Genomic DNA, 24,558 nt, shown 5'->3' with positions numbered 1-24,558 from the left:
CAACTGCAGAATCACCTGTCTATGCCCCTGACTGGAGAGTCCGCTATAACAATTACTTGTTTGAATCTTGACAAACCCTGTTCAACAGAAGATCTAAGGTGCCCAATCGATAAGGCCTTGCTCTTCAGTAAAAATTGAAGCTTGCTAGAAAGACATAACATTATATGATATCTGACATGGCCTCAGAACCAAAGGACTCCAAAGTCAAAGAAGTACTACAAGGTATAGTCACTGTTCTACTGTAGCAACTAATTTTGCAAAGCAAGGAACTACAAAGAGAAAGAAGTTTATTATCGACGAGTCTGCTTTGAAGGAGAACTGGAGAAATACACATGGGCAAGGCACCCCTGTTGTCTGTCAATCACATGATGTGATTCTCCATCTCCACCAGAGAAGGTGAAAGGGATATCAATATAATATGTTCTCTGAAAGACAGCAAGTCCAACAATGCAGCACTTTCCAAGTACTAACCTATTCTACATACTCACACCTCTGAAGTGGAATTTTAACCTGCAGCTCTCTGATTCAGAGATACACAGTTCTACAAACTGTCTGTAGAAAGCAACACAATGTACTTTGATTTGATATTCAAGATTAATCAGTCTTTAAACAATTGTGCCCACAATGTTTTCCCACAGGAAAAGGAGATTAGATAGGCAAAGACAACATAATTTAAGAATAGATTCAAAATTTCAACATTAACTAAACTTTAAAAAATCATTAGAAATAAATAACAAAAGGAGATGGGACTGGTCAGATATAGTTCACTTAACAGAGAAAGCTGATACTTAAATTCTAGTATATCAACATAAAAAGTAGGTGATTTGAAGATAAACAAGGGGACAGGTAGTTATGATTTTGCATTTGAGTGAGCTTTCTCCATGCCACCATAAAACATTTTGCACCACAAATGTAATGCCACTAGTGCTCCAAAGTCCAAAGGTAAACATTTATTTTAGTCATTGAACCTGTAAACATTAGATAATCTCAAGTGCATATGGTCTTTTAAAAATGAATCTCTGCCTTTACAAATGATTATCACAAAACAGGAATTTATTGTAGAAACACTCATTAGCATTTCGCTTTGCCAAATTTATTTAGTATTTACTAGTGGAATGGAAAACCCTTCCTAAATATATAAAACTATTCTTGGCTGAAGTTAATACTTTTGAAATAAAAACAAAACATGCTGGAAATACACAGCAGGCCAGACCGCATCTGTGGAGAGAAAAACAAGTTTAACTAGGCCTCTCTCAATGTTGGGAGCATTCACTGCATCTTTTAACTGAGCTCTGGAGTTTGTGGAGAGATTTAAGATAGGTGAGAATTACTGATGGTTAACGACTGAATTAACCACTCAGATTATATCATTCATATTCAGCTTCCCAACCTACCAACCATCATAAGTAAAGTGGATGGGCAGAATTCTCAACATGGTGGTCAAAGCAAATACCTGGTTTCTCAGTCATCACCACATCAGGGCACAATCCATGGGCACTGGCCACATAGATCCCTCAACAAAGGACGATGGCATGAAATGGTTGCCAATCCCTCAGGCACCTCTTGAGTTCACCTCCGGGATGCCTAGGAGGGACTCTCAGCACTGAACAACACTGAACACGCATGTGCGGCCACAGGTGTGTTTGTGTGTGTACTTCGATCCAGTAAGATTACATGTTGACAATTTGTAGTTGTTTACCTTTAATTAGAAGGAATTTACTGTAATAGGTATAAATTCTTGTTAAGTACAGAAACCCGGTTTGTATCTTCTGGTAATCTGGTGGATATCTGGCAGGTAAACCGGGCACACTGCATATTCCACTAAAATATATAATTTTGTGTCAATTCTGGAAACAAATGGACTTGATTTACAGTGCATTACTCCAGTGAGAAGCCTAACTTCTGGTGCAGAGTTTAATTTTATGTTAAATAGTGCAAAAGTAACAATTTCTTTGAACCCAAAGAGTAACTTTTGCATGGTTAATGGCAAAACTATTCAAATTGCTGAGCAGTTGGAGTCGATTCACATTTCGCAGACTACCTTTTGCTCAACAGAAATTTCAGTTATTTGTATGCTAAACATAGCATGCATATTAAATTTACCATGACTTTTGCAGCTAATTCCAGGACATAACTATTACAAAAATAAACTAATTGTTGTGACTAGAATTTTGGTATTTTATTAAATATTTCCTTTAGAATGCTTACATGATTTCAACTGAACTAGTAAAAAGTATAATTTACCTCACTGACCCACTCTCTGGATGGGGTTTCATTCCATTGCTTCGGTCCCATCTAAGAGGAGCAGGTTCCATTGTTGGCAAACCAGTAGCTGATGTTGTGGTTGTCCATGATCCTGTGTTTCTTCTAAGCTGTCCAGTTGGTAAACTTCGTCTTAAACGCTAAATTTGGAAAAATACACAAAGTTAGCAAACTAACTGAACAAATGACTTAACTACTGCCTTAAATTTTATTAGTCATAAAAATATTACAACACAGGAGGTAACTTAGCCTACTGAGTCCAAGCCAGTTTTATATGGGAAATCTAATCAAATCCACTCCTCCCAATCAACCGTGTAGTCCCATCATTGACCTCCCTTGAAAACCCATCCAATTTCCTTTTTACATCACTCATTGTTTCTGCACTTACCACCCTCTTGGGGAACAAGTTCTTGTTATTGAGTTAAAACCATTCCTCCTTCTATTCCCTTACATCTCGTGCTGTAAACCTTAAATCTGTGGACCTCTATGAGGTCAGCTCATAGGAATAGATTTTCATTTGCTCCTTTATCTAAACCTGTTATGATCTTATACAACTCATTCAAAAATATCCTATAATTTCCTTTGCTAGAAGGAGAACAATCCCAGCTTTTCAATCTAACTTTGGAACTAAAATACTTAATCCCTGGAACCACCTGATAAATCTCCTCTGTACCTTTTTAAGAACCCTCATATTCTTCTTAAAGTGTAGAACAAAAAACAAAGTACAGCAGAGAAACAGGCCCTGTGGCCCAATAAAACCTCACTGATACATGACACCTTCCTAAACTCAAAACCTTATGCTTCTTTGGAGTCCGGAGTCCACATCCCTGTATTCTCTGCCTATTCATGTATCTGCCAAGATGCCTCTCAAAAGTTGCCATTATGTCTGCTTCAACCACCTCCTCTGGCACCTTCTTTTACCTTAAATCCTATGTCCCTGAGTACTAGCACTTCTACCTTTAGAAAAACTGCGACAATCTATTCTATCCCTGGTTCACATAATTTTGTAAACTTCTATCAGGTTGCCAGTCAGCATCTGATACTCAAATGAAAACAAATCATGTTTGATTAATCTCTCCTCATAGCCAACAAAACCAGGCAACATCCTGGTAAACCTGTTCTCTGCCCTCTTCAAAACCTTCGCATAATTTTGGGAGTGTGATGACCAGAACTGCACACAATATCCCAAATGTGGCCTAACTAAAGTTCTACACAGCCATAATGTGGCTTGCCAATTTTTAAATAATCTATGCCCAACTGACAAAGGCAAGCATGCCGTATGCCTTCTTCACCACCGTTTCCATTTGTGTTACCACTTCCAGGACCCATCACCTAAATCCCTCTGTATGTTAATGGTTTGCATGGTCAGCAAGGAAAGATTATATCCAGAGTGAGACACACACTGAGTGTATATGTATTTTGAAGAATTTGGAGGCAGCATAGGTATTTGTTATAGAGGAGAACAGGTGCTTGTTTTGGCTTATATTAGTTAGGTTTACTTAACAGGATAATTTGGAGCCCATGATCAGGGACCCAGAACAAAAGGGTGACGTCATAGTTAAACCATAAGGTGGTGATAGCTATTAATTTCACAATTAATTTCAGTTTACTTCCAGACTGAACATAAATAAAAAAAATTTTCAAATTGTAAACTGAAAGACCAATGTTTCTTAAATGTCAAATTAAACAGAGTGCACAGCCAGGTGATGTGTTGTGCTTGCATGATGTGGGAGCTCGTGGATCCCATTGTGCCATCATAATGACCACATTTGCAGCAAGGGTTGGTTGCTTGAGCAACTCCAGCTCAGAGCTTTGAACATTGCAACACATCAGAGAGGGAGAGAGTTATCTGGATGCTGTGTTTTAGGAGGCAGTCACACTATTAAGTTAACTACCTCGAATTCAGTCAGTGATCAGGGACAGGAGAGTGTGACTATGTGCAAGGCAGTTAAGGGGATCCAGGGGGTAGTGCTGAAGTACCCGCATCCCTTGAGCTTGTCCCACATGTTGGAGATTCTTGTTCCCTGTATGGACGAGAGCAAGAGCTGCAGGGAGGATGAGTAAACAAGGTAAAGGACTTTTCGGAGCCGTTGCGGCAACTTGTCAAAGGATAGAGTAGACAGAGTGAATATCAACGTTTTGGACTGGAGCCCTTCATCAGGAATTTCTGATGAAGGGCTCTGGCCTGAAATGTCGGTTTTCCTGCTCCTCAGATGCTGCCTGACTTGCTGTGCTTTTCCAGCAACACACTCTCAACTCTGATCTCCAGCATCTGCATACCTCAATGTCTCCAAGATGTTAAAAAGCAAGACTTCAAAGGTAATAATCTCTGGATTACTTCAGTGCCATGTGCTAGTGAGAGGAGGAATAACAGGATAGGGCAGATAAATGAGAAGGTGAGAAAATGGTACTGGGGAAAGGACTCAGATTTTTGGATTGTTGGAATCTCTTCTGGGGCAGAAGAGACCTGTTCAAAAGGGGGACCAATATCCTAGCGGGAAGATTGTTAGAGATACCCGGGAGCCTTTAAACTAGAACGTAGGCGGGGTGGAGGGATCCTAAGCAGGAGTGAGAATAGAGAAGTGAAGTTCTTTAATCAGGAATAGCATAGTCAGGGCAATAGACTCTGTTCTAGTCAGGATCAAGAGTCCCAAAGACTATGATGACTGCCAGGTGTCCAGGTTCAGGATATCTCATCTGGTCTGCAGAGGAACTTCAAGTGGGAGGAAAAAGCTTCAGCTGTCATGGTCCACGTAGGTACCAACAACATAGGTAAAAACAGGAAAGGGGTTTTGCTGAGGGAATATGAGCAGTTAGGGGCCAAATTAAACAGCAGAACCAAAAGGTAGTAATTTCTAGATTACTACACATGCCACGAGCAAACTGACAAAGGGTCAACAAGATTAAAGACATAAACACATAGCTCAAAGCTTGGTGTGGGAGAAACAGGTTTGACTTCATCGGACATTGGCACCAGTATTAGGGAAGGAAGGAGCTGTTCCAATGGATTCCACCTGAATTACGTTGGGACCAGAGTCTTGGCAAATTGGATAACTAGGTCTTTAGACTAAATTGTGGGGGGATGGGTTCGGTTGCATGGAAAATTATGGAAAAGTTGGGGGAGGGCTCAGCAAAAGTTATTAAAGTTTCAGAACAGTAGGACAGAGAGTATGGAAAAGGTCAGAAACTTAACTTCAGACTGTAAATAAGTGGAGAGATAGGCAGTCAACGTAGGACTGAGGGTGTTGTACTTAAATGCATACATTATACGAAACAAGGTAAATAAGCTTGCAGTACAGATTAAAATTGGTGTTATGATATTGGTATCACAGAGACATGGCTGCAAGGAAGATCAGGAATGGTCATTAAATATCCAAGGATACATGTCCCATTGAAAGTACAGGCAGATGGGCAAAGGGTACGGAGTTGCCTTGTTAATAAGAAATGAAAATAAATTGATAGCATGAAGTGATATCAAGTCAGAAGGTGTAGAGTCTATGTGGGTAGAGCTGAGCAACCGCAAAGGATAAAAAGGTTCTGATGGGAGTTTAGAATAAGATAAATCAAGGAATGAAAAACACATGTAGGAAAGGCACTTAATTGTTGTGGTTCTGTTTGCCAAGCTGGGAATTTGTCTTGCAAACGTTTCGTCCCCGGTCTAGGTGACATCCTCAGTGTTTGGGGGCCTCCTGTGAAGCCCAGGGGACGAAACGTTTGCAAGACAAATTCCCAGCTCGGCGAACAGAACCACAACAACGAGCACCCGAGCTACAAATCTTCTACCAAACTTTGAAGGCACTTAATTATAATAATCATGGGGTCTGTGATATGCAGGTGGACTGGGAAGATCAGGTTGGTAGAGGATCTGAAGAAAAGAAATTTGTGAAATGTTTACGAGATGTTTTTTTCTGAGTAGTTAGCTGTAGAGCCCACTAGTGAACAGGCAGCTGTGGATTTGGAGAAGTTTAGACTAGATTCCCTACAGTACGGAAACAGGCCCCTCGGCCCAACAGTTCCACACTGACCCTCTGAAGAGTAACCCACCTAGACCCATTCCCTTACCCTATATTTACTCCTGACTAACACAATGGGCAATTCATCTAACACTATGGGCAATTTAGCATGGCCAATTCACTTGACCAGCATATCTTTTGGACTGTGGGAGGAAACCGGAGCACCCGGAGGCAACCCACGCAGACACGGGGAGAATGTGCCAACTCTACACAGACAGTCGCTCAAGGATGGAATCGAACCCGGGTCCCTAGTGCTGTGAAGGCAGCAGTGCTAACCACTGAGCCACTGTGCCATGTCATGTGTCATGAGGCAAACCTGATTAGGGAGCTTCAGGTGAAGGAACCCCTCAAAGGCATTGACCACAATATGACAGAACTCACCCTGCGGCTTGAAGGGGAGAAACTGGAATCAGGTTTAATAGTATTGCAATTGAGTAAAGGTAACTACAAAGACATGCGGGAGGAGCTGACCAGCATTGATTGGAAAGGGAGCTTAGCAGTGAAGATGATGGAGAAGCAATGGCAGGAGTTTCTGGGGTTAATGCAGGAGATACAACAGAAATTCATCCCAAAGAAGAAGAAACAAACTAAGGAGAGGATGAGGCAAACATGGCTGACAAGGGAAAGCAAAGAACAATATAAAAGCAAAATAAAAAGAGCAAAACATCTAAAGTAAAAAGCAGAAGAAAATTAATATGATGTTGTGAAGACGTGAGAAGCTAGAGAATTGGGAAGCCTTTAAAAACCAGCAGAGGGTAACTAAAACAACAATAAGGCGGTGGAAGAAGATTAATAGGAGGGTAAGCTAACTAGTAAAATAAAAGAAGACTGCAAGAGGTTTTATTTACATATATAAAAGGTGGTCATTAGACTGCTGGAACATGAGTCTGAAGTAGTAGTAATGTGGAACAAAGAAATGGAAGAGGAATTGAACTGGTACTTAGCATCAATTTTCATCATGGAAGATACCAGCAGCATACCGTAACTTCAAGGCAGACAGGAGGCAGAATGAGTGTAGTGGCCATCAATAAGGAAAAGGGACTAGGGAAGGTGAAAGGTCTGAAGATGAATAAATCACCCAGATGGAATGAACTGCACCCTCAAGTTATGAAAGCGATGGCTGAGGCAATTGGAGATGTATTGGTGGTGTTCTTTTAGGAATTACTGGAGCAAGGGAGGGTGCCAGGAAACACAAACATGGCTAACACCCCTGTTTGAGAAGGAAGGGAGCAGAAAAAGAAACCATAGGCCAGTTAGCTTGGCCTTGATCGTTGCTAAGAATTTAGAGTCCATTTTCAAGGATGAGATTACAGAGTATTTGGTAGTGCATAGTAAAACAGGACTGAGGAAGCACAGATTTCTTTATCAAGGGGAAGTCATGCATGACAAATCATAGAGTCATAGAGATGTACAGCATGGAAACAGAGCCTTTGGTCCAACCCATCCATGCCGACCAGATAGCCCAACCCAATCTAGTCCCACCTGCCAGCACCCGGCCCATATCCCTCCAAACCCTTCCTATTCATATACCCAACTAAATGCCTCTTAAATGTTGCAATTGTACCAGCCTCCACCACTTCCTCTGGCAGCTCATTTCATACACGTACCACCCTCTGCGTGAAAAAGTTGCCCCTTTTATATCTTTCCCCTCTCACCCTAAACTTATGCCCTCTAGTTCTGGACTCCCTGACCCCAGAGAAAAGACTTTGCCTAGTTACCCTATCCATGACCCCCATAATTTGGCTAACCTCTATGAGGCTACCTCAGCCTCCGACGCTCCAGGGGAAACAGCCCTAGATGTTCAGCATCTCCTATAGCTTCTCTGAGGACATAATGGGCAAGTGAGATAATAATCTACTTTCTCAAAGGCCTTTCACAAGGTGCTGTACAGGAGGCTGCCAAATAAGATAAGAACCTATGGTACTAGGGGCAAGGAACTAACATGGATAGAGAATGGCTGACTGGCAGAAAACAGTGTGGGGATAAAGGGGTCTTTTTCAGGACGGCAGTCAATGATGAGAGTCCCGCTGGGGGCAGTGTTGAGACCACAACTATTCATGACATACATTACTGATCTGGATGAAGGAAGTTAAGTTGTTGTCCCTAAGTTTGCAGATGACAAAGTGGAGTGAGATATAGTGTTGAGGAAGTGGGAAGACTGCAGAAGGACTTGGTCAGGCTTGAACAAAGGACACATGGCCTGAAATGTGGGAAAAGCATGAGGTTACACACTTTGGTTGGTAGAATAAAGGTGTAGACTATTTTTGAAATGAGGAAAAGCTTCCGAAATCTGAAGCTGAAGTGGTCTAAGGAGTCCTAGTTCAGGTTGCGTTTAAGATTACAAGAGCAGAGATGCATTGCTGGTGCTGCACAGGGCTCTGGTCGGACCATGTTTAGAATATTGAGCGCAGTTTTGGGCCCTGTATCTGAGGAATGATATGCTGCCATTGCAGAGGGTCCAGAGGAGCTTTATAAGAATGAGTCTTGCTTGAGTGGCTTGTCATATAAGGTGCAGTTGAGGACTCTGGGTCTGTACTCGATGTAGTTTAGAAAGATGGGGGGGGGTGGTGTGGGGAAGATTTAACTGAAATGTATAAACTACCAAGAGGCCTGGATACAGTGATCATGGAGTAGATGTTTCTACTACTGAGGCACGAGAACCCAAGGATTCAGCCTCAGAGCAAAAGGACAACCCCCTTTAGAATTGAGATGAGTGGGAATTTCATCATCTGGAGCGTGGTTTATCTGTGGAATTCACTACGTCAAAAGGCTGTGGAGGCTAAGTTACTGAGTGTAATGCAGAGACAGACAAGTTCTTGATTGGTAAGGGAAGCAAAGATGAAAGGGAAATGGCAGAATGATTGGGTTGAAAAACATATCAGCCATGATCAAATGAAGGAGCAGAATCAAACGGGGTCGATGGCCTAATTCTGCTCCTATATCTTGTGGTCTTCTTAGGGGTCTGCCATTTGCTCTATACTTCTGTGCTGCATTAGACCTTACAAAATGCATTTCCTTGTATTTGTGCAGATTAATTCCATTTGCCATTTCTCCACCCAAGTCACCAACCTATATATCCAGCTATACCCTCAAGCAATCTGCTCACTATGCACAGCTCCCCCAATCTTTGTGCCATTTGCAAACTTCGTAATTGGACCTCCAAATTTCTAAAACCACCCTTCCACCATCATTCTCTGTCTTGTATGACTAAGCTCATTCTGTATCCATCATACCAGCTCACCATGGATTTCATGTGACTTTACCTGTATCAGCCTGCCAGAAGAACCTTGTGAAAGGCCTTGCCAAACTCCTTGCAGACAACATCCACTGCCCTGGCCTCCTCAATCAACTTTGTAATTTCCTCAAAAAACTCAATCAAGTTTGTGAGACATGAACTCCCCTGCCCATCATTAATAAGTCCATATTCTTCCACATGTGAGTAAATCCTGTTCCAAAGAATCTTCTCCAATAACTTCCTAAGCAGTATGTAAGCCTGTATTTCCTGGATTATCCCTGTCCCACTTCTTAAACAAAAGGAAAAGCATTGGCTATTCACCAGTCTTCTGCGACTTCTCCTGTGACTAAAGACCAAAACAAAGATTTTGTTCAAGGTCCTAGCAATTTCCATCAGCACCTTTCTCAGTATTCTGGGTTAGATCCCATCAGGACCTGGGGACTTGTCTATACTAATGCTTTACAAGACATCCAACACAGTTTTTTATATCAATATGCTCTAGAATATCAACATACTCCTCTCTAGACTCACCATCAACCATCCCATTCTCCTTTATGAATACCAATGCAAAGTATTCATTAAGGATCTCAACTTAAGGCTCTCAGTCCACAACTTTACCTCATCTTCAATTTGACAGAACTAGCACTTCATAAAGATTTAGCATAAGTTAGCTGAATTTGTACTCAACACCACTATTTATGAAGTCAAATTTTGCCAACTACTTTCTCAAGATGTCCTGCCACCTTCAAAAATGCCACAAATGAACCTCCAGGTCACTGGCCTGCACATAGTTTAGAGCTGTCACACATTGTCTGTAATCCTTCTCCTTATCTTTTCTGCTAACATGCATCATCTCACACTTCTGTGTTAAGATCTGTCAGCAACGAGGTCTGCCAATTCCACTAGCTGATGTTACGAGCCGTGTCCTGTTACAGTCGATCAGCATTACCTTCAATCAGCCACTTCCTCTTAAGTTTCTCGGGATTAAGTATGACTTTCTTCCACTCTGGTATTGTGGATCCTTTGTTGACTGAATAGTTTAACACTGGATCAGCAAATCTTATGACATGTGGAGCAGGAGGCATTTGCTAAAGTGGGTTGGTGAGTGGAATGCACAATTTTTGTGCTTTTCTGCCATATGGGCCTGTTAGAAACTCTTGAAATAGTTCTCCCTTTCTCCAAACTGGGTTTTGGGCTTGGGTTTCACACAAGTTAATGGATGTATAGTACTTCTTCAGCGAAGCTTTGAGGACATGGGCTGGGTGCTGGCAGGTGGGACTAAATTGGGTTACGGTATCTGGTCGGCATGGACAAGTTGGACTGAAGGGTCTATTTGCTGGCTGTACATCTCTATGGCTCTATGACATCCTTAAAGCATTTCCTCCCCCTCCTGCTTACCACTTATACCCAAATGTGGAGTGAAGAGATTGTTTTCAAAGCTTTGAGTCAGGCATGTAAATGATGTGGTCCACCTCATGCAGCTGACTGTCCATGACCAGTGCCTCAACATTGCCTGAGAGGACAATGTATTGGAGTGCCAGTAATTTGCATGTTTTTGGCAAAGGTATCAGTGATGTTATTTCTCAAGGGATTTAAGGCATCTGCTGTACATTTTCCATATCTAACAAGCACACAGGAGGGCTGGTAAAACTGCACTACTTTGTAGACGATGATCTTGGTGTCAGGTTTGAGGTCTTTGTGATCAAGCAGTCTTTGCCTCAGACAAGCAAAAGCTGCAGTCGCATAGTGGAGGCAGTTGAGTTTTGCCAATATCTGCTTTCCTGGGAGGAGATCCTCCTGGAAGGAATGGATTGACATCGTCGAGGGGCTTGCCATGGATCTTGATAAATGGGGACAGTGCTTTTTGATGGGAGCAGGCTGGTAGAGGACACTTGAACATGCCCCATCAGAGACAAGCTGATTTGCCCATGATTTCTATGCCAGAATTGGGAAGGATACAAACTTCTGGAATGATGTGATAGGCATGTAAGGTGTGTGGAAATCAGACAGCACCAAAGCCCTCCTACTGATGATGAAAAGTCGAGAATATGGTCTGGTCATAAACACCCTATTTCATAAACACCCTAATACAAGGCTTTCTGGCTACACACTTAGTCCAGACATTGACACCTGCTTGACTATGCCATCATTGGAGCAAGGGACTGTAAGACATCCACATCACCTCCGCTGTGACAGAAGCTGACAAATTCTGGACCAACTATCGCATAAGCTGGCCTTTTTATCACCATCAGGCTGGCCTAAAAATAGCAGAAGCAGAAACAGGAGCAGCTACAGATGCATTGCAACAGGAAACTGAATGATTCTATAATCACAGACCTACTTGATCAGCCTGACAATGCTCAATGAACAGAAACTAGAGAACATCCAAAGTGCTTGGTCTGGCCTTACTGCCATCATAAACATAATTTTGAAATTATATACCCCATATTCAAGTATCTAAGTCACTTATGTGTAATCCTACGACTGAAATTTGGGGGATAGCACTTTATCAACCTCGAGTCTCAAAAATAATGGTTTATTATGACTTGCTTTTGTCTATCCTCAAGCTTATATTTTTAAACTGAATGATGATGGCAGTCCTATTCTACAAGCCTCAGTTTTGTTAAGCCGCCTTGTTCATAATACTTGATTAAAAGCTACGTAAACAGCATCCATCATCGTCTCTATTACTTCAACCAGCAATAAATTAAGTTATATATCTGCCTTTCACAATCTGTGGTAGTTTATAGTTATGTTTGGCACACTGGAAAGTTGGTTTGCAGACGTTTTATCCCCTTCCTGGGTGACATCCTCAGTGCCGTGTAGCCTCCTGTGAAACGCTGCTATACTGAGTCGGTGGAATTTATTTGGTTTCGTTCCCACTGCTTCTGGTTACCAGTTCCAGTATTTAATTGCAGTGGTCAGTATATTGTGTCTGGGTCAATGTACTTATTGATGGAGTCAGTGGATGAGTGCCATGCCTCTAGAAATTCTCTGGCTGTCCTCTGTTTGGCTTGTCCTATTATTGTTGTGTTGTCACAGCCGAATGTGTGATCCGACTGTGCAATGAACAACCAGAACTCTGACACAGTACAGTAGCACTTCACAGGAGGCTCCACAGCACTGAGTACATCACCTAGAAAGGGGACAAAACATCTGCAAACCAACTTCCCACCTTGGCGAACACACCCACAACAACTGCAACCAGCATCCAAGCTACAAATCTTAACACAAGCCTTGAACTGTGCAAGCTCTGTTGGACTAATTGAAATGTTTTGAATTGCCTGACCTTTTTTCTTAATTGCTGTGTCTAAAAACCTTACCCGCCACTAATGGTAAAACAACCAGCCTAGTCACCAGCAATATCCTCATGCCCTTTTTTGAATAAAGGTGTCACGTTTGGCATTCTACAATCCTCTGGCCCATCATTATCTAGGAAAGACTGAAATATTAAGAGAAACGCTTCTGACAATCTCCATATCTACTCCCTTTAGCAATCCAGGATGCAAACCACTTGGATCACATGAATTATCCACATGAATCATCGTCTGTCTTTCCATTATATCCTTACCGGTTTTACTGCACCCATTTCCTCGAACATCTTATCTCCTGTTATTTGACTGGCATCCTCTTCCTCAGTAAAACTTCCATAAAGTACTCGTCAAGTATTCAAGGCTTGTTCTCTAGGTTTATCACCCTCTTTAGTTCTAAGAGGGTCACAAAGCTCTTAACATTTACTTACTGTTCCAATACCAGTAAAAGACTTTTGGTTCCTTGTATGATAACAACCATTATATTCTCCTTTCCTTGTATTCTCATTTTGACACTCATTGCCCCCCACACCTTCCTTCTTAAACTTACTAAAGCCCACAAAACTGCAGGATGCAATCTCTCATGCTATTTCAGTCACACTTCTGGGCCAACTTGAGCAAAATCCATTCACAGACCTAAAAGGTGGGGAAAATAAGCAAGTTATTCCCAGGCAGATGTCTCAGATGGAGGATGACCAAAGGTGTTATGAACACAGCAGAGAAAGAAACCTTATTTTAAAAATCTGATCTTCCAGTTTAAATTTTCTTGTTATGCATGCAAATGTTATGTTTTGAGATTTTCACTGCAACAAAACTCAACTGACTAAACACTACTTTCAGTACACAGCTTGAACTTTCAACTATAGCTCTGAAACTCTCCCTTATAGCATAATTTATTCCTATAATCACCCCAATATGATTCTTCACTCCCTAGGGTTTAGTTTTGTCCTTTTTCTCTCTCAGTCTGGTAACTATTAACCCCAGAATTGTCTTTGATGGTGAACTTTCCTGAAAATTCTCTCTCTAGCCCAACTCTTTGAGAATCTTTTTAAATGCTTACAAATTTGGTCTTTTCCATCCAAATGCGACCTACCAGCCACAATTGCTCATTCATTCTCTCTCTTCCATCTTAGCAGGCTGTTGTATCTGAGTATTTCAGGGAGATCTGAGATGCTTCCCTTCTGAAATCTCATTCCATGGCAACATGAATCATACATATGCAGGTAGAAGAGATGATTAGCTACCTTTCATACTTGAACTTCATTTAACCTGGAATTGAGTGACCAGCTTAAAGTATAACCATTTACAAATTGACGTTTTACACAGCTCCCTGGAATTTGGGACTAATAGTTAGTTGCTGTTAGCACAGAAGCTTTTGCCACTATGTACAAGTGGTATCACCTTCTTCCCCTTAGAAGTTCCTTGGTCCCACTTAAATCATTAATAATCAAACCACTCAAATTACTATTAGAAGAATTCAGGAGATGTTACATGACCATCTTCCAATCTTCATTCTATCTGAAATATAACCATAGTCCCAAAATATTATCCCTAATTAAGGAGAATATCACAACTGTATTGAGGGAGGACACCTTGGAGGGATAATTCAGCGAAGCCATATGGGTTGAGCTTAAGGACAGGAAGGGTATAATCACTTTGAAGGGATTGTACTACAGGCCTTCCAACAGCCAGTGGGTGAGAGGGGAACAGAGTGGTGCACAGATTATGGAAAAACATAAAAACAACAGAGTTGTTATGGTAAAAACCAAAAGAACTACAGATGATGTAAATCAGACACAAAAACAGAAGTTGCTGGAAAAGCTCAGCAGCTCTGGCAGCATCTATGAAGGGAAATCAAAGTAAACATTTTGAGTCTGGTTACCCTTCCTCTGACCTGCTGGCTGTTTTAGAAAGCACTAAGGTAAACAAGTTCCCAGCATTGGATGGTGTTGATTTTAACTTCCCCTATATTGGCTGGAACTCGTTTAGTGCCAGGGGCCTGGATTGGGGAGAATATTACATATAAAACAGTATGTAAATAGTCCAACTAGGGAAGGAGGCCATACTACTACACCTGATGTTGGGGAATGAGCCCAGTCCTCAGGTGAAAGCATTAAATTGGAGGAAAGCTAATTACTATGATATGAGGCAGTAACTGGGAAACATAAACTGGGGGCAGCTGTTTGAGGGCAAATCTAGCATGTGGGAATCTTCTAATGGCCAGTTGATTAGAATTCAGGACCAGCAGGTTCCTTGAAAATGAAGGATAAGTGCTGCAAGAGAAATGGAGTGTTTCATTAAAGTGAAAAGGGAGGCATATTTAAGGTCTAGGAAACTGAATACAGACAGGGCCCTCAAAGAATACAATGACAGCAGGATAGAACTCAAAACAAGGAATTAGGAAGGCTGAAAGGGGCCATGAAATATCTTTGGCAAACAGGACTGAGGAAATTTCAAGGGGTTCGACACATAAATAAGGAGCAAGAGGGAAAGTTAGGGTAAGTCCACTCAAGGACAAAGGGAATTTATGCATTGAGCAGGAGGAGTAAGTGAGATGTTTAACAAATACGTCACATTGGTACTAACAAAGGAGAAATGGTGGATGGTGAGTCTCAGAATGGGTATATTGATATTTGGGGTATGTCAAGAGAAAAAAAACGTGGTATTGGCTGTTTTAAAAATTATTAAGGTAGACAAGCTCCCAACATCAGATGGTGTCTATCCTAAAATGCTGGAGGAGGCAGGTGAGGAAAGTGCTCCAACCTTGTATGAAACCTTGGTATCCTCTTCAGACACAGGAGAGGTCCCATAGGACTGGAGAATAGCCAATGATGCTCCTTTGCTTAAGGAGGACAACAGGGATAATTTGGGAAACTACAGGCCGGTGAGCCTTACAACAGTGGCAGGGAAATTATTGGAAACAACCTTTACCTAAAGGGCTTACTCACATTTGGAAAATTATAGACTTATTAGTGATAGGCAACGTGGCTTTGTGAGGGGAAAGTCATGTCTCACAAACTTGGTTGAGATTTCTGAGGAAGTGACAAAGACTATTGATGAGGGCAGGGTGTCAGATGTTATCTAAATAGCTTTTGACATGGGTGTTTTTCTGACTGGATATCTGTGCTGTGACACCTATTTACAATATTTATATATAAATGATTTGGAAGAGAATATAGGTGGTTTAACTGGTATGTTTGTAGATGACACAAAGATTGGGGGAGCTGCAGATAGTGAGGAGGATTGTCGGAGGATACGTAGGATATAGGTAGGATGAAGACTTGGGTAGAGAAATGGCAGATGGAATTTAATCTGGACAAATGCCAGGTAATGCATTTTGGAAGACCTAACGGAGGATGGAAGTAAATGGCAGAACTCTTCGTAACATCTCAATATGGAGAGAACGAGGCACACAAGTGCATTGTACCCTGTAAGTGGCAACAGCTGGCAGTTTAGTTCCAGTTTTGTCCACTTAAATCCACATTTAGTAAAACCTAAGGTTAAGAGAGCGACTTTCAAAAATATGCAAACCTCATCCATTCATACTTTAAATAAAATTTGAGGTAAAATTAGTGTTAGGTTTCAAAGCAAAGCAAAACATATGAGCTCTAGGAATATGCAAGATTAAATTGGACAATTTAATTAACTTGCTTTGCACTACGTCTAGTTTATATTTCTTAAAATAAAAATCAGGAACCGTTAGAACAAATAGTTGATTTATTATCAGCCTATTTTATGCTTCTAGCATTGACCAATTTCACCCCACTATTCATTCCAACAACGTAACCTGGTCCAATCTGTAAAAGCAGCATACAAGAAAAAGATCCCACAGGTACATGCTTATGATTATGATTATCACAAATTACTTAGTACTGTTTGGTGGAAATGGAAAATTAGCCTTTCTGAAGTTATGGCCATAAGTTTAATGCAGAACAAGAGATCTTTTAAGTGCAATAAGCCCACTCTGAATATTGAGTAAAATATTGCCTTTACATTCTGTTATGCTAACAATTACATTCTGCTTTATCACCTTTTTTACCATTTGATCAAATTAAAATTTCATTAAAAACGACTGTAAAACTCATGAAATTGCTTACCACTAGAAACTTTGGAGTCTGGGTACACAAGCTGTTTTAAAATAAAATGTCTCTGACAAAAACAATCAATTTGACTGAAAAGCAGCATCTCACATTCTGCTGCACTTATAGCATATTCGCACAAACAATATTTTACAAATATTTGTCAAATCTTTTGCATCAAAGGCATCTAACCTTTGGAAATATTTTTTCCCCTTTATCTGATAAGTCCTCCATTTCTGAACAGGAGTAAGACTCAGAAAATGATGTAAGTGGATTCACTCTTGGTCTATGTGTATTAGAGAATGTGAGTTGGGATGCAATCAGGCTGTTGATGGTTCGCAGGGATGTGGTGATGTTCGAAGGGAGGGATGGGTCAGCGAGAAGATCTGTAACCAGGCTTTGCGCCTCACCCATAACAGCAGGATCCAATCCATAACCACTACTCAAATTCTGCAAGAAAACACAAGAACATGGCTTTGAAAATTCCACACTATATATTCAATTATATTTACTTTCTCTACTTTCACATTTTCAAATACAAATTGCTGTGTCATGGTCATTCAAATCTTTTGAAAGAAACTTTTAAAAAATCCTTACAGCTAAAATTCAGCACATAATACTCCTGTAGAGAGAAAACTATTCGAATGTACAACTCACATTTACGAAACAACTTTAATAAAATTCTCCTGTGAAGCATCTTAACATTAGGAATAATTTTGATAAATGTGCCTGATAAATTTTTGTTGCAATGAAGCTTCCCAAGTATAAATCAAAATATGATGTTTAGTCACATAATGAGTAATAAGGTGAAATGAGAGAACAAGTGGTCAAATAAGTAAATAGGAGTCCCTTAAAGAAGAAACAAGAGGTAGAGGTGGGAAGCAAGGGGAGAGAAATCCAGAGCTAAGAGCCTAGACAACTGACAACACTGGTACAAATAGTAGACCGATCATAAAAGGGAATGCACAGAAACCAAAACTTAATGTGCAGACACTTGAGGGTTGTGGGACTGGAGAGGATTACTGAGTTAAGACAAGGTAAGGCATGGAAGGATTTGAAAATAAGGATAAGATAAAATATTTGAAGTCAAGATAAGTCTGGGGGAGGCAATGGCCTAGTGGTATTATCAGATTAGATTAGATTAATTACTTACAGTGTGGAAACAGGCCCTTCGGCCCAACAAGTCCACACCGCCCCGCCGAAGCGTAACCCACCCACACCCCTACATCTACATCTACCCCTTACCTAACACTACGGGCAATTTAGCATGGCCAATTCACCTGACCTGCACATCTTTGGACTGTGGGAGGAAACCGGAGCACCCGGAGGAAACCCACGCAGACACGGGGAGAACGTGCAAACTCCACACAGTCAGTCGCTTGAGGCGGGAATTGAACCCGGGTCTCTGGCGCTGTGAGGCAGCAGTGCTAACCACTGTGCCACCGTGCCGCCACATCACTAGACTATTAATCCAGAAACATAGCAAATGTTCTAGGGACACCCAGTCCAAAACCCACTACAGCAGATGGTGGAATTTGAATTCCATAAAAAGTATCTGGAATTAAAAATGGACTGATGACCATGAAATCATTGTCCACTGTCAGAAAATTCTACTTTGCTCACTAATATCCTTCAGTTCTTCTCACCTGCCATTCTCACTTGGTCTGGCCTACACGTAACTCCAAACCCACAGGAATGTGGTTGACTTTCAACTGCTTTCTGAAATAGCCATGCAAGCCACTCAGTTCTGTCAACTGCTATAAAGTCTCAACAACAAAATGAAACCAGATGGACTTTCTGGCGTCCACCTAGGCACCAGAAAAGACAATGGCAGAAACAGCCCCACTGACCCTGCGAAGTCCTCCTTACTAACCTCTGGGAGCTAGCACCAACATTGGGACAGCTGTCTCACAGACTAGTCAAGAAGCAGCCTGACATAGTCACACTCGCAGGACAATACCTGACAATGTTAGAGACCATCACTATCGCCGTTCCTGGACACGTCCTGTCCTACTGGTAGGACTGACCCAGCAGAATTGGCAGCACAATGGTATACAGTTGGAAAAGAGTTACCTTGGGAGTCCTCAACATTGACTCTAGGCAATCACCAAGAATGGCTCAGCAGCAGTACTACTAATCAAACTGGTCAGGTCGTAAAGGACATAGCTGCTAGAGTGTGTCTGTGGCAGGTAGTGAAGGAACCAGTAAAAAGGAAGAATGTACTTGACCTCATCCTTACCAATTTGCCAGCTGCAGATGCATCTGTCCATAACAGTATGGATAAGAGTGACCATCACATCATCTTATCATGGCAAAGTCCTGCCTTCATAATGAGACTACCCTCCACCATATTATGTGACACTATCACCATGCTAAATGGGACAGATTTTGAACAGACCTACCAACGCAAGACTGGGCACCCATGAGGTGCTATGGACCATCAACAGCAGCAGAATTACTACACAATCTACAGCCTCATTGTCCAGCATATCCCTCAACAATCTCACTCAACCATTACCAACAAGCCAGGAAAACAACGCTGCTCAATGGAGAGAGCAGGAGCACATGCCAGGTGCATACCAAGCATACCTAAAAATGAGACTTCAACCAAACAGGACTATTTGTATGCCAAAGTGTAAGCAGCATGTGACAGAACTAAGCAATCCCATAATCAATGGATCTGATCTAAACTCTGTATTTCTGCCACTTTCAGTTCTGAATGGTAGAGATAATTAAATATCAAAATGAAATGGTAGAGGAGGAGGATATACCCTGCCTGCAACAGTAGTGGACGCGTCAATTTTAAGGGCATTTAAATGGTCATTGGATAAACATATCAATGATAATGGAATAGTATAGGATGGTTCAGATTGGTTCCACAGGTCGGCCTAACATTAAGGGCCAAAGGGCCTTTACTACGCTAAGATGTTCTATGTTCTACGTAAGATATCACTTGACAGGAACTCCAACTATCAACATCTTAGGGGTTACTATTGACCAGAAACATAAACACACACAAGTAACTCCCCAAAGATTATACACCAACTGCAAGGCACTGCCAACCAGCAAAACCCATGTCCCACAAGTAAACAAAAAATAGGATTGTAAACAAAAATAAATAGGGTTGTTAAGAAGGCATACGGTGTGTTAGCTTTTATTGGTAGAGGGATTGAGTTTCAGAGCCACGAGGTCATGTTGCAGCTGTGCAATACTCTGGTGCAGCCGCACCTGGAGTATTGCGTACAGTTCTGGTCACCATGTTATAGGAAGGATGTAGAAACTTTGGAAAGGGTTCAGAGGTAATTTACTAGGATGTTGCCTGGTATGGAAGGTAAGTCTTACAAGGAAAGGCTGAGGGACTTGATGCTGTTTTCATTAGAAAGAAGGCGGCTGAGAGATGACTTATTGAGACATAAGATAATCAGAGGGTTCGAAAGTGTGGACAATGAGATCCCTTTTCCTCGGATGGCGGAGGCTAGCACAAGGGAACATAGCTTTAAATTTAGTGACAATAGATATGGGACAGATGTCAGAGGTAGTTTCTTTACTCAGTAATTGGGACGTGGAACACCCTGCCTGCAACTGTAGTGGGCTCATCAATTTTAAGGGCATTTAAATGGTCATTGGATAAACATATGGATGATAATGGAATAGTATAGGATGGATGGGCTTCAGATTGGTTCGACAGGTCAGCCTAACATTGAAGGCCAAAGGGCCTTTACTGTGCTATACTATTCTATGTTCTATGTAAGATATCACTTGACAGGGACTCAATGTCTGAAAATTTTACAAAAATATTTAAATAAAAGGCAGAGATCACCATTCTAATCAATCAGATGTTTAATTCAATTATTATTAAAAAGTTAGTTTTCTATCGGACTATAAGATATGGAAGCATAATTAGGCCATTCAATCCATTGAGTCTGTTCTGCCATTTCATCATGGCTGATATGTTTCTCAATCCCATTCTCCTGCCGTCTCCCCATAATCCTTGATCCCTTTACCAACTGAGAACCTGTTTGTCTCTGTCTTAAATACACTCAATGAGTTGGTCTCCATAGCCCTCTAAAGCAATGGGTTCAACAATTTAGCCACCTTCTGGCTGAAGAAATTCCACCCGATCTCAGTTCTAAAGGGTCATCCCTTCACTTTGAGGCTGCGTCCTCAGGCCCGAGTATCTCCTACTAATGGAAACACCTTCTCGATGCTCACTCTCCGGGCCTCTCAGTATTATCTAAGGTTTAATCAGATTTCCCCTCATCTTTCTAAACTCCACTAAGAACAGAGCCAGAAGTCTCAACCGCTCCTCATATGACAAGCCCAAGATCTTCCCCAAGATCACTCCTGTAAATCTCCTCTGGACTCTCTCCAAACCATCACATTCTTCCTTTGATACAGAGCCCAAAATTGCTCACATATTTTATATGCGATCTGGCCAGGGCTTTAACACCGCTTTGACAGTACCTTTCTGCTCTTGCATTCTCGCTCTCTTGAAATGATTGCTAACATTGCATTTTAGAGAGTCCCGAATTAACTAATTAATTAAGAGAATCCTGAATTAAGCCACACAAGTCCCTTTGTGATTCAGATTTCCAAAGGCTTTCCCACTTAGAAAATAGACTAATTAGATTAGATTAGATTAGATTCCCTACAGTGTGGAAACAGGCCCTTCCGCCCAACAAGTCCACGCCGACCCTCTGAAGATTAACCCACTCAGTCCCACTTCCCTCTGACTAATGCACCTAACATTCTCATGTTTCTATTTTTATATTACTTTAAACATCTAGTGTTAACAACTAGTATATATTATTCCATTTAATCAGACATCTCTCTGATACCACAGGGCACTCTCTGTACCATATCCAAGAGGAATCAAGTATTTTGTAAAAATACATATTTTGTTTTTAATTGTTTTCTTAATGTTCATAAGTTACATAAGGCAAAAATCAGAAGTGACCATTTTGGTTAGTCTAAAAGTGAATTGAGATAAAGAAGATTGCTTATCCCCCACCTCACGTGGATCTTATTCAAGTGTTAGTGAAAGAAATTTCAACAGACCATTTCATGAGATTTTTCATTTGTACTGGAACAACAGAAAAAAAATGCATGAAGCTCTGATCAGAAACAGTCAGGGATATTAAATTGACATATGAATAGCTTTCAGTGAGAAAAGTGAAAACCAAGTGCAGGGCATATTAGCATTGGTACCAAACATCTGAAAACAAACAACAAGCAATGCCCTGAATTCCAAGTAAACTTTGTTATTTCTTCTCACAGCAAGACAGCAGACATTTAGGTTCTTCATTTGACAGCACCAATCTGATTAGATTAATTCTTTACACATCCATACAAGTTCAATGAATAAGACTTTTCATTTATATGTCGTGTTTCATGTTCTCAGAACATTTCAAAGTGTTTCACAGCTCATTAAATACTTGGTAAATACAGTCACTGTTGTAAAATAAGAAAACATTATGGCAAAATTTGCAAAGGAAAGTCCCGCAAACAGCAAGTAGGTAAGTGACCAAATAATGGGTGATAGTGACATTGGTTAAGGAATAAAACTGCCCAGAGCACCAGGAAGAACTTTTTGCATCTATCAGAGAAGCCAGTCAGAGCCTTAATTTAAAAAGTCCTTGAAAGGTGGCAGCTTTCACAGTGAACAAAGAAAACACATATAAGAAAATGGATGCTAATTTGAATGCTCTTCATTCAATTCAATACTGAACAAGTTATCAAGGCACCACAATACTTAAATGTTTCCCAAATTTCTCTTTGCTGAAGATGCAGAGGTCAAACAAACCATTGTTTTTGAACACTGTTCTTGGGATCTTTCACAGGAATGATTTCTTGATTTGCAGTGGCTTTTTTTTGGTTTTCAGAAGCTCCTTTTTCATTCTCACTCACTCTTTTAAAAAGTAACACAGTCCTTTTATAACGTTTCCTTCTTTATTTGAACTGTCCGACGACATATTTAGACTCTCACAGAACTAGAATTAGAAGGATTCACCAGTATCCTCAATATTTTTTTCTGCTGGGTGAAAGTTAAAGGCACAATACACAAAGAAAGTATTCATTTTTTAGACACTATTATGGAAAAGTGACACAGGACGCATCAGGTAGCAAGGTGGATCTTTTCAAAATAAAAGTGACACACATTTCTGTATACAAAAAGCCACCACCGTAAACACATCTTCCATACACAGATCTGTCACAGCTGAACAGTTATGCGCTGGTCTTGAACTTTCTCCAATTGGTGGCCCAAGATCGAATTTTCATCGGAAATTTGGGAGCAATCAAAGACAAATTTGCCTGATCCTTCCTGTGTGTTTTGAGCAGTGTGTAGTCTACTGAAATAGTAAAAACTGATTGTATTACTTATACCTTCATATTCGGTTGATATTGATTTGTCTGTAGAAATGCCAAAACTTTTATATATTTCTTTACCAAAATATATGACAAGACAATCATGTGAAATAGAAATAATCTTGAATTCTAACTAAATCAAGAACTGTAATAAAAAAGTGTTTCTGCCATTCAGACTAGTGCCCATTTGTCTTTTTGGCTCGATGTGCTTTTTACGAATAATTTATTGATGCAGATGTGAAATTTGAATTCATGTAACCACTACCCAACGTAAAACGCATCTGGTTCTAATACAATAATATCCTTTTCGGAAGGACATTTGCCATCTTGAACTGGTCTAGCCTACAGGAGACTCGAGACACAAGGCAACATGATTGACTCTTAATTGCCCTCTGAAATGGTTTAGCTAGTTATCTGTCATACCAAACCACTATAAAGTCCAAAACAAAAGAATGAAACCAGAGGAATTATTTGACAGTGAACTACAACAGCAGTGAAGGTACAACAGCAAACCCAGCTTGAAGGTACAACAGCAAACCCAGCCTCATTGACTTCAGAATACTCTCATTAACACCTGGAGGCTTGTGCCAAAATTGGGACAGCTGTACTCCAGACCATTTAAGCCACAGTCAGACGTAGTCATAATCACAGAATCATACCTCACAGACTATATCCCAGACATGACCATCCTCATCCCTGGGTATGTCCTGTTACACTAACAGAACACTTCCACCATAAGTGGTGACATAGGGAACAAAGTATATAGTCAGAAAGCCACTGCCTTGAGAGCACTCAATATGGACTACAAAGCCCGTGAAATCTCATAGCATAAGATGAAACATGGGCAAGGAGCCAACCTCCTGCTGATGACCAGCAATCTCCTTCATCTCCATGTGAATCAATACTTTTCTATGTTGAGCAACACTTGAAGAAAACACTAATGTACTCTTTGTGGAAGACTTCAATCTCCATTTTCATGTTCCATGTACCCAGTCTAGCAGATTGTATTACCTAAATGACTTCGTCAGCTTAGTCAACTGTCAGTTAAACAAACAAGAGGTAAAAATCTACTGAACTTCATCTTCACAAATCTACCTATGCAGATACCTCCAGTCATGACAATGTTGAAAATATAGGCCTAGTTAATTTTAACCTTACTGCGAATACTCTTGCAAGGATGCCTAACTTGAAGAAGTTCTCCCCATCTCTCTACAAGAATCTCAATGAGTGTCTCTCACTGCAACCCCCAGGTCATCTCCTCTGCCCTGAAGCTCTTCCAACCTTCCAGCTCA

The 24,558-nt window shown here is 40.8% G+C and overlaps 1 protein-coding gene across 4 annotated transcripts in view; it reads right to left on the bottom strand.

The window, feature by feature from the left end:
- pde3b (phosphodiesterase 3B) overlaps window positions 1–24,558 on the bottom strand; it is a 249,067-nt gene that overhangs the window by 45,588 nt on the left and 178,921 nt on the right. For 2 of the 4 annotated variants that reach the window (XM_072592355.1, XM_072592356.1), the window contains exons 3-4: window positions 17,093–17,350; window positions 2,245–2,402 (exon numbers count right to left, since the gene is read on the bottom strand). In XM_072592355.1, the coding sequence (XP_072448456.1) occupies window positions 2,245–2,402; window positions 17,093–17,350 (416 nt within the window). The remainder of the gene's footprint in view (window positions 1–2,244; window positions 2,403–17,092; window positions 17,351–24,558) is intronic. The other 2 variants (XM_072592357.1, XM_072592358.1) reach the window with 1 other exon arrangement.

The sequence above is a fragment of the Chiloscyllium punctatum genome, chromosome 22 (genome assembly GCF_047496795.1).
Source record: "Chiloscyllium punctatum isolate Juve2018m chromosome 22, sChiPun1.3, whole genome shotgun sequence".
NCBI classification, from domain to species: Eukaryota; Metazoa; Chordata; class Chondrichthyes; order Orectolobiformes; family Hemiscylliidae; genus Chiloscyllium; species Chiloscyllium punctatum.
This window is presented reverse-complemented; position numbering and strand designations above follow the sequence as displayed.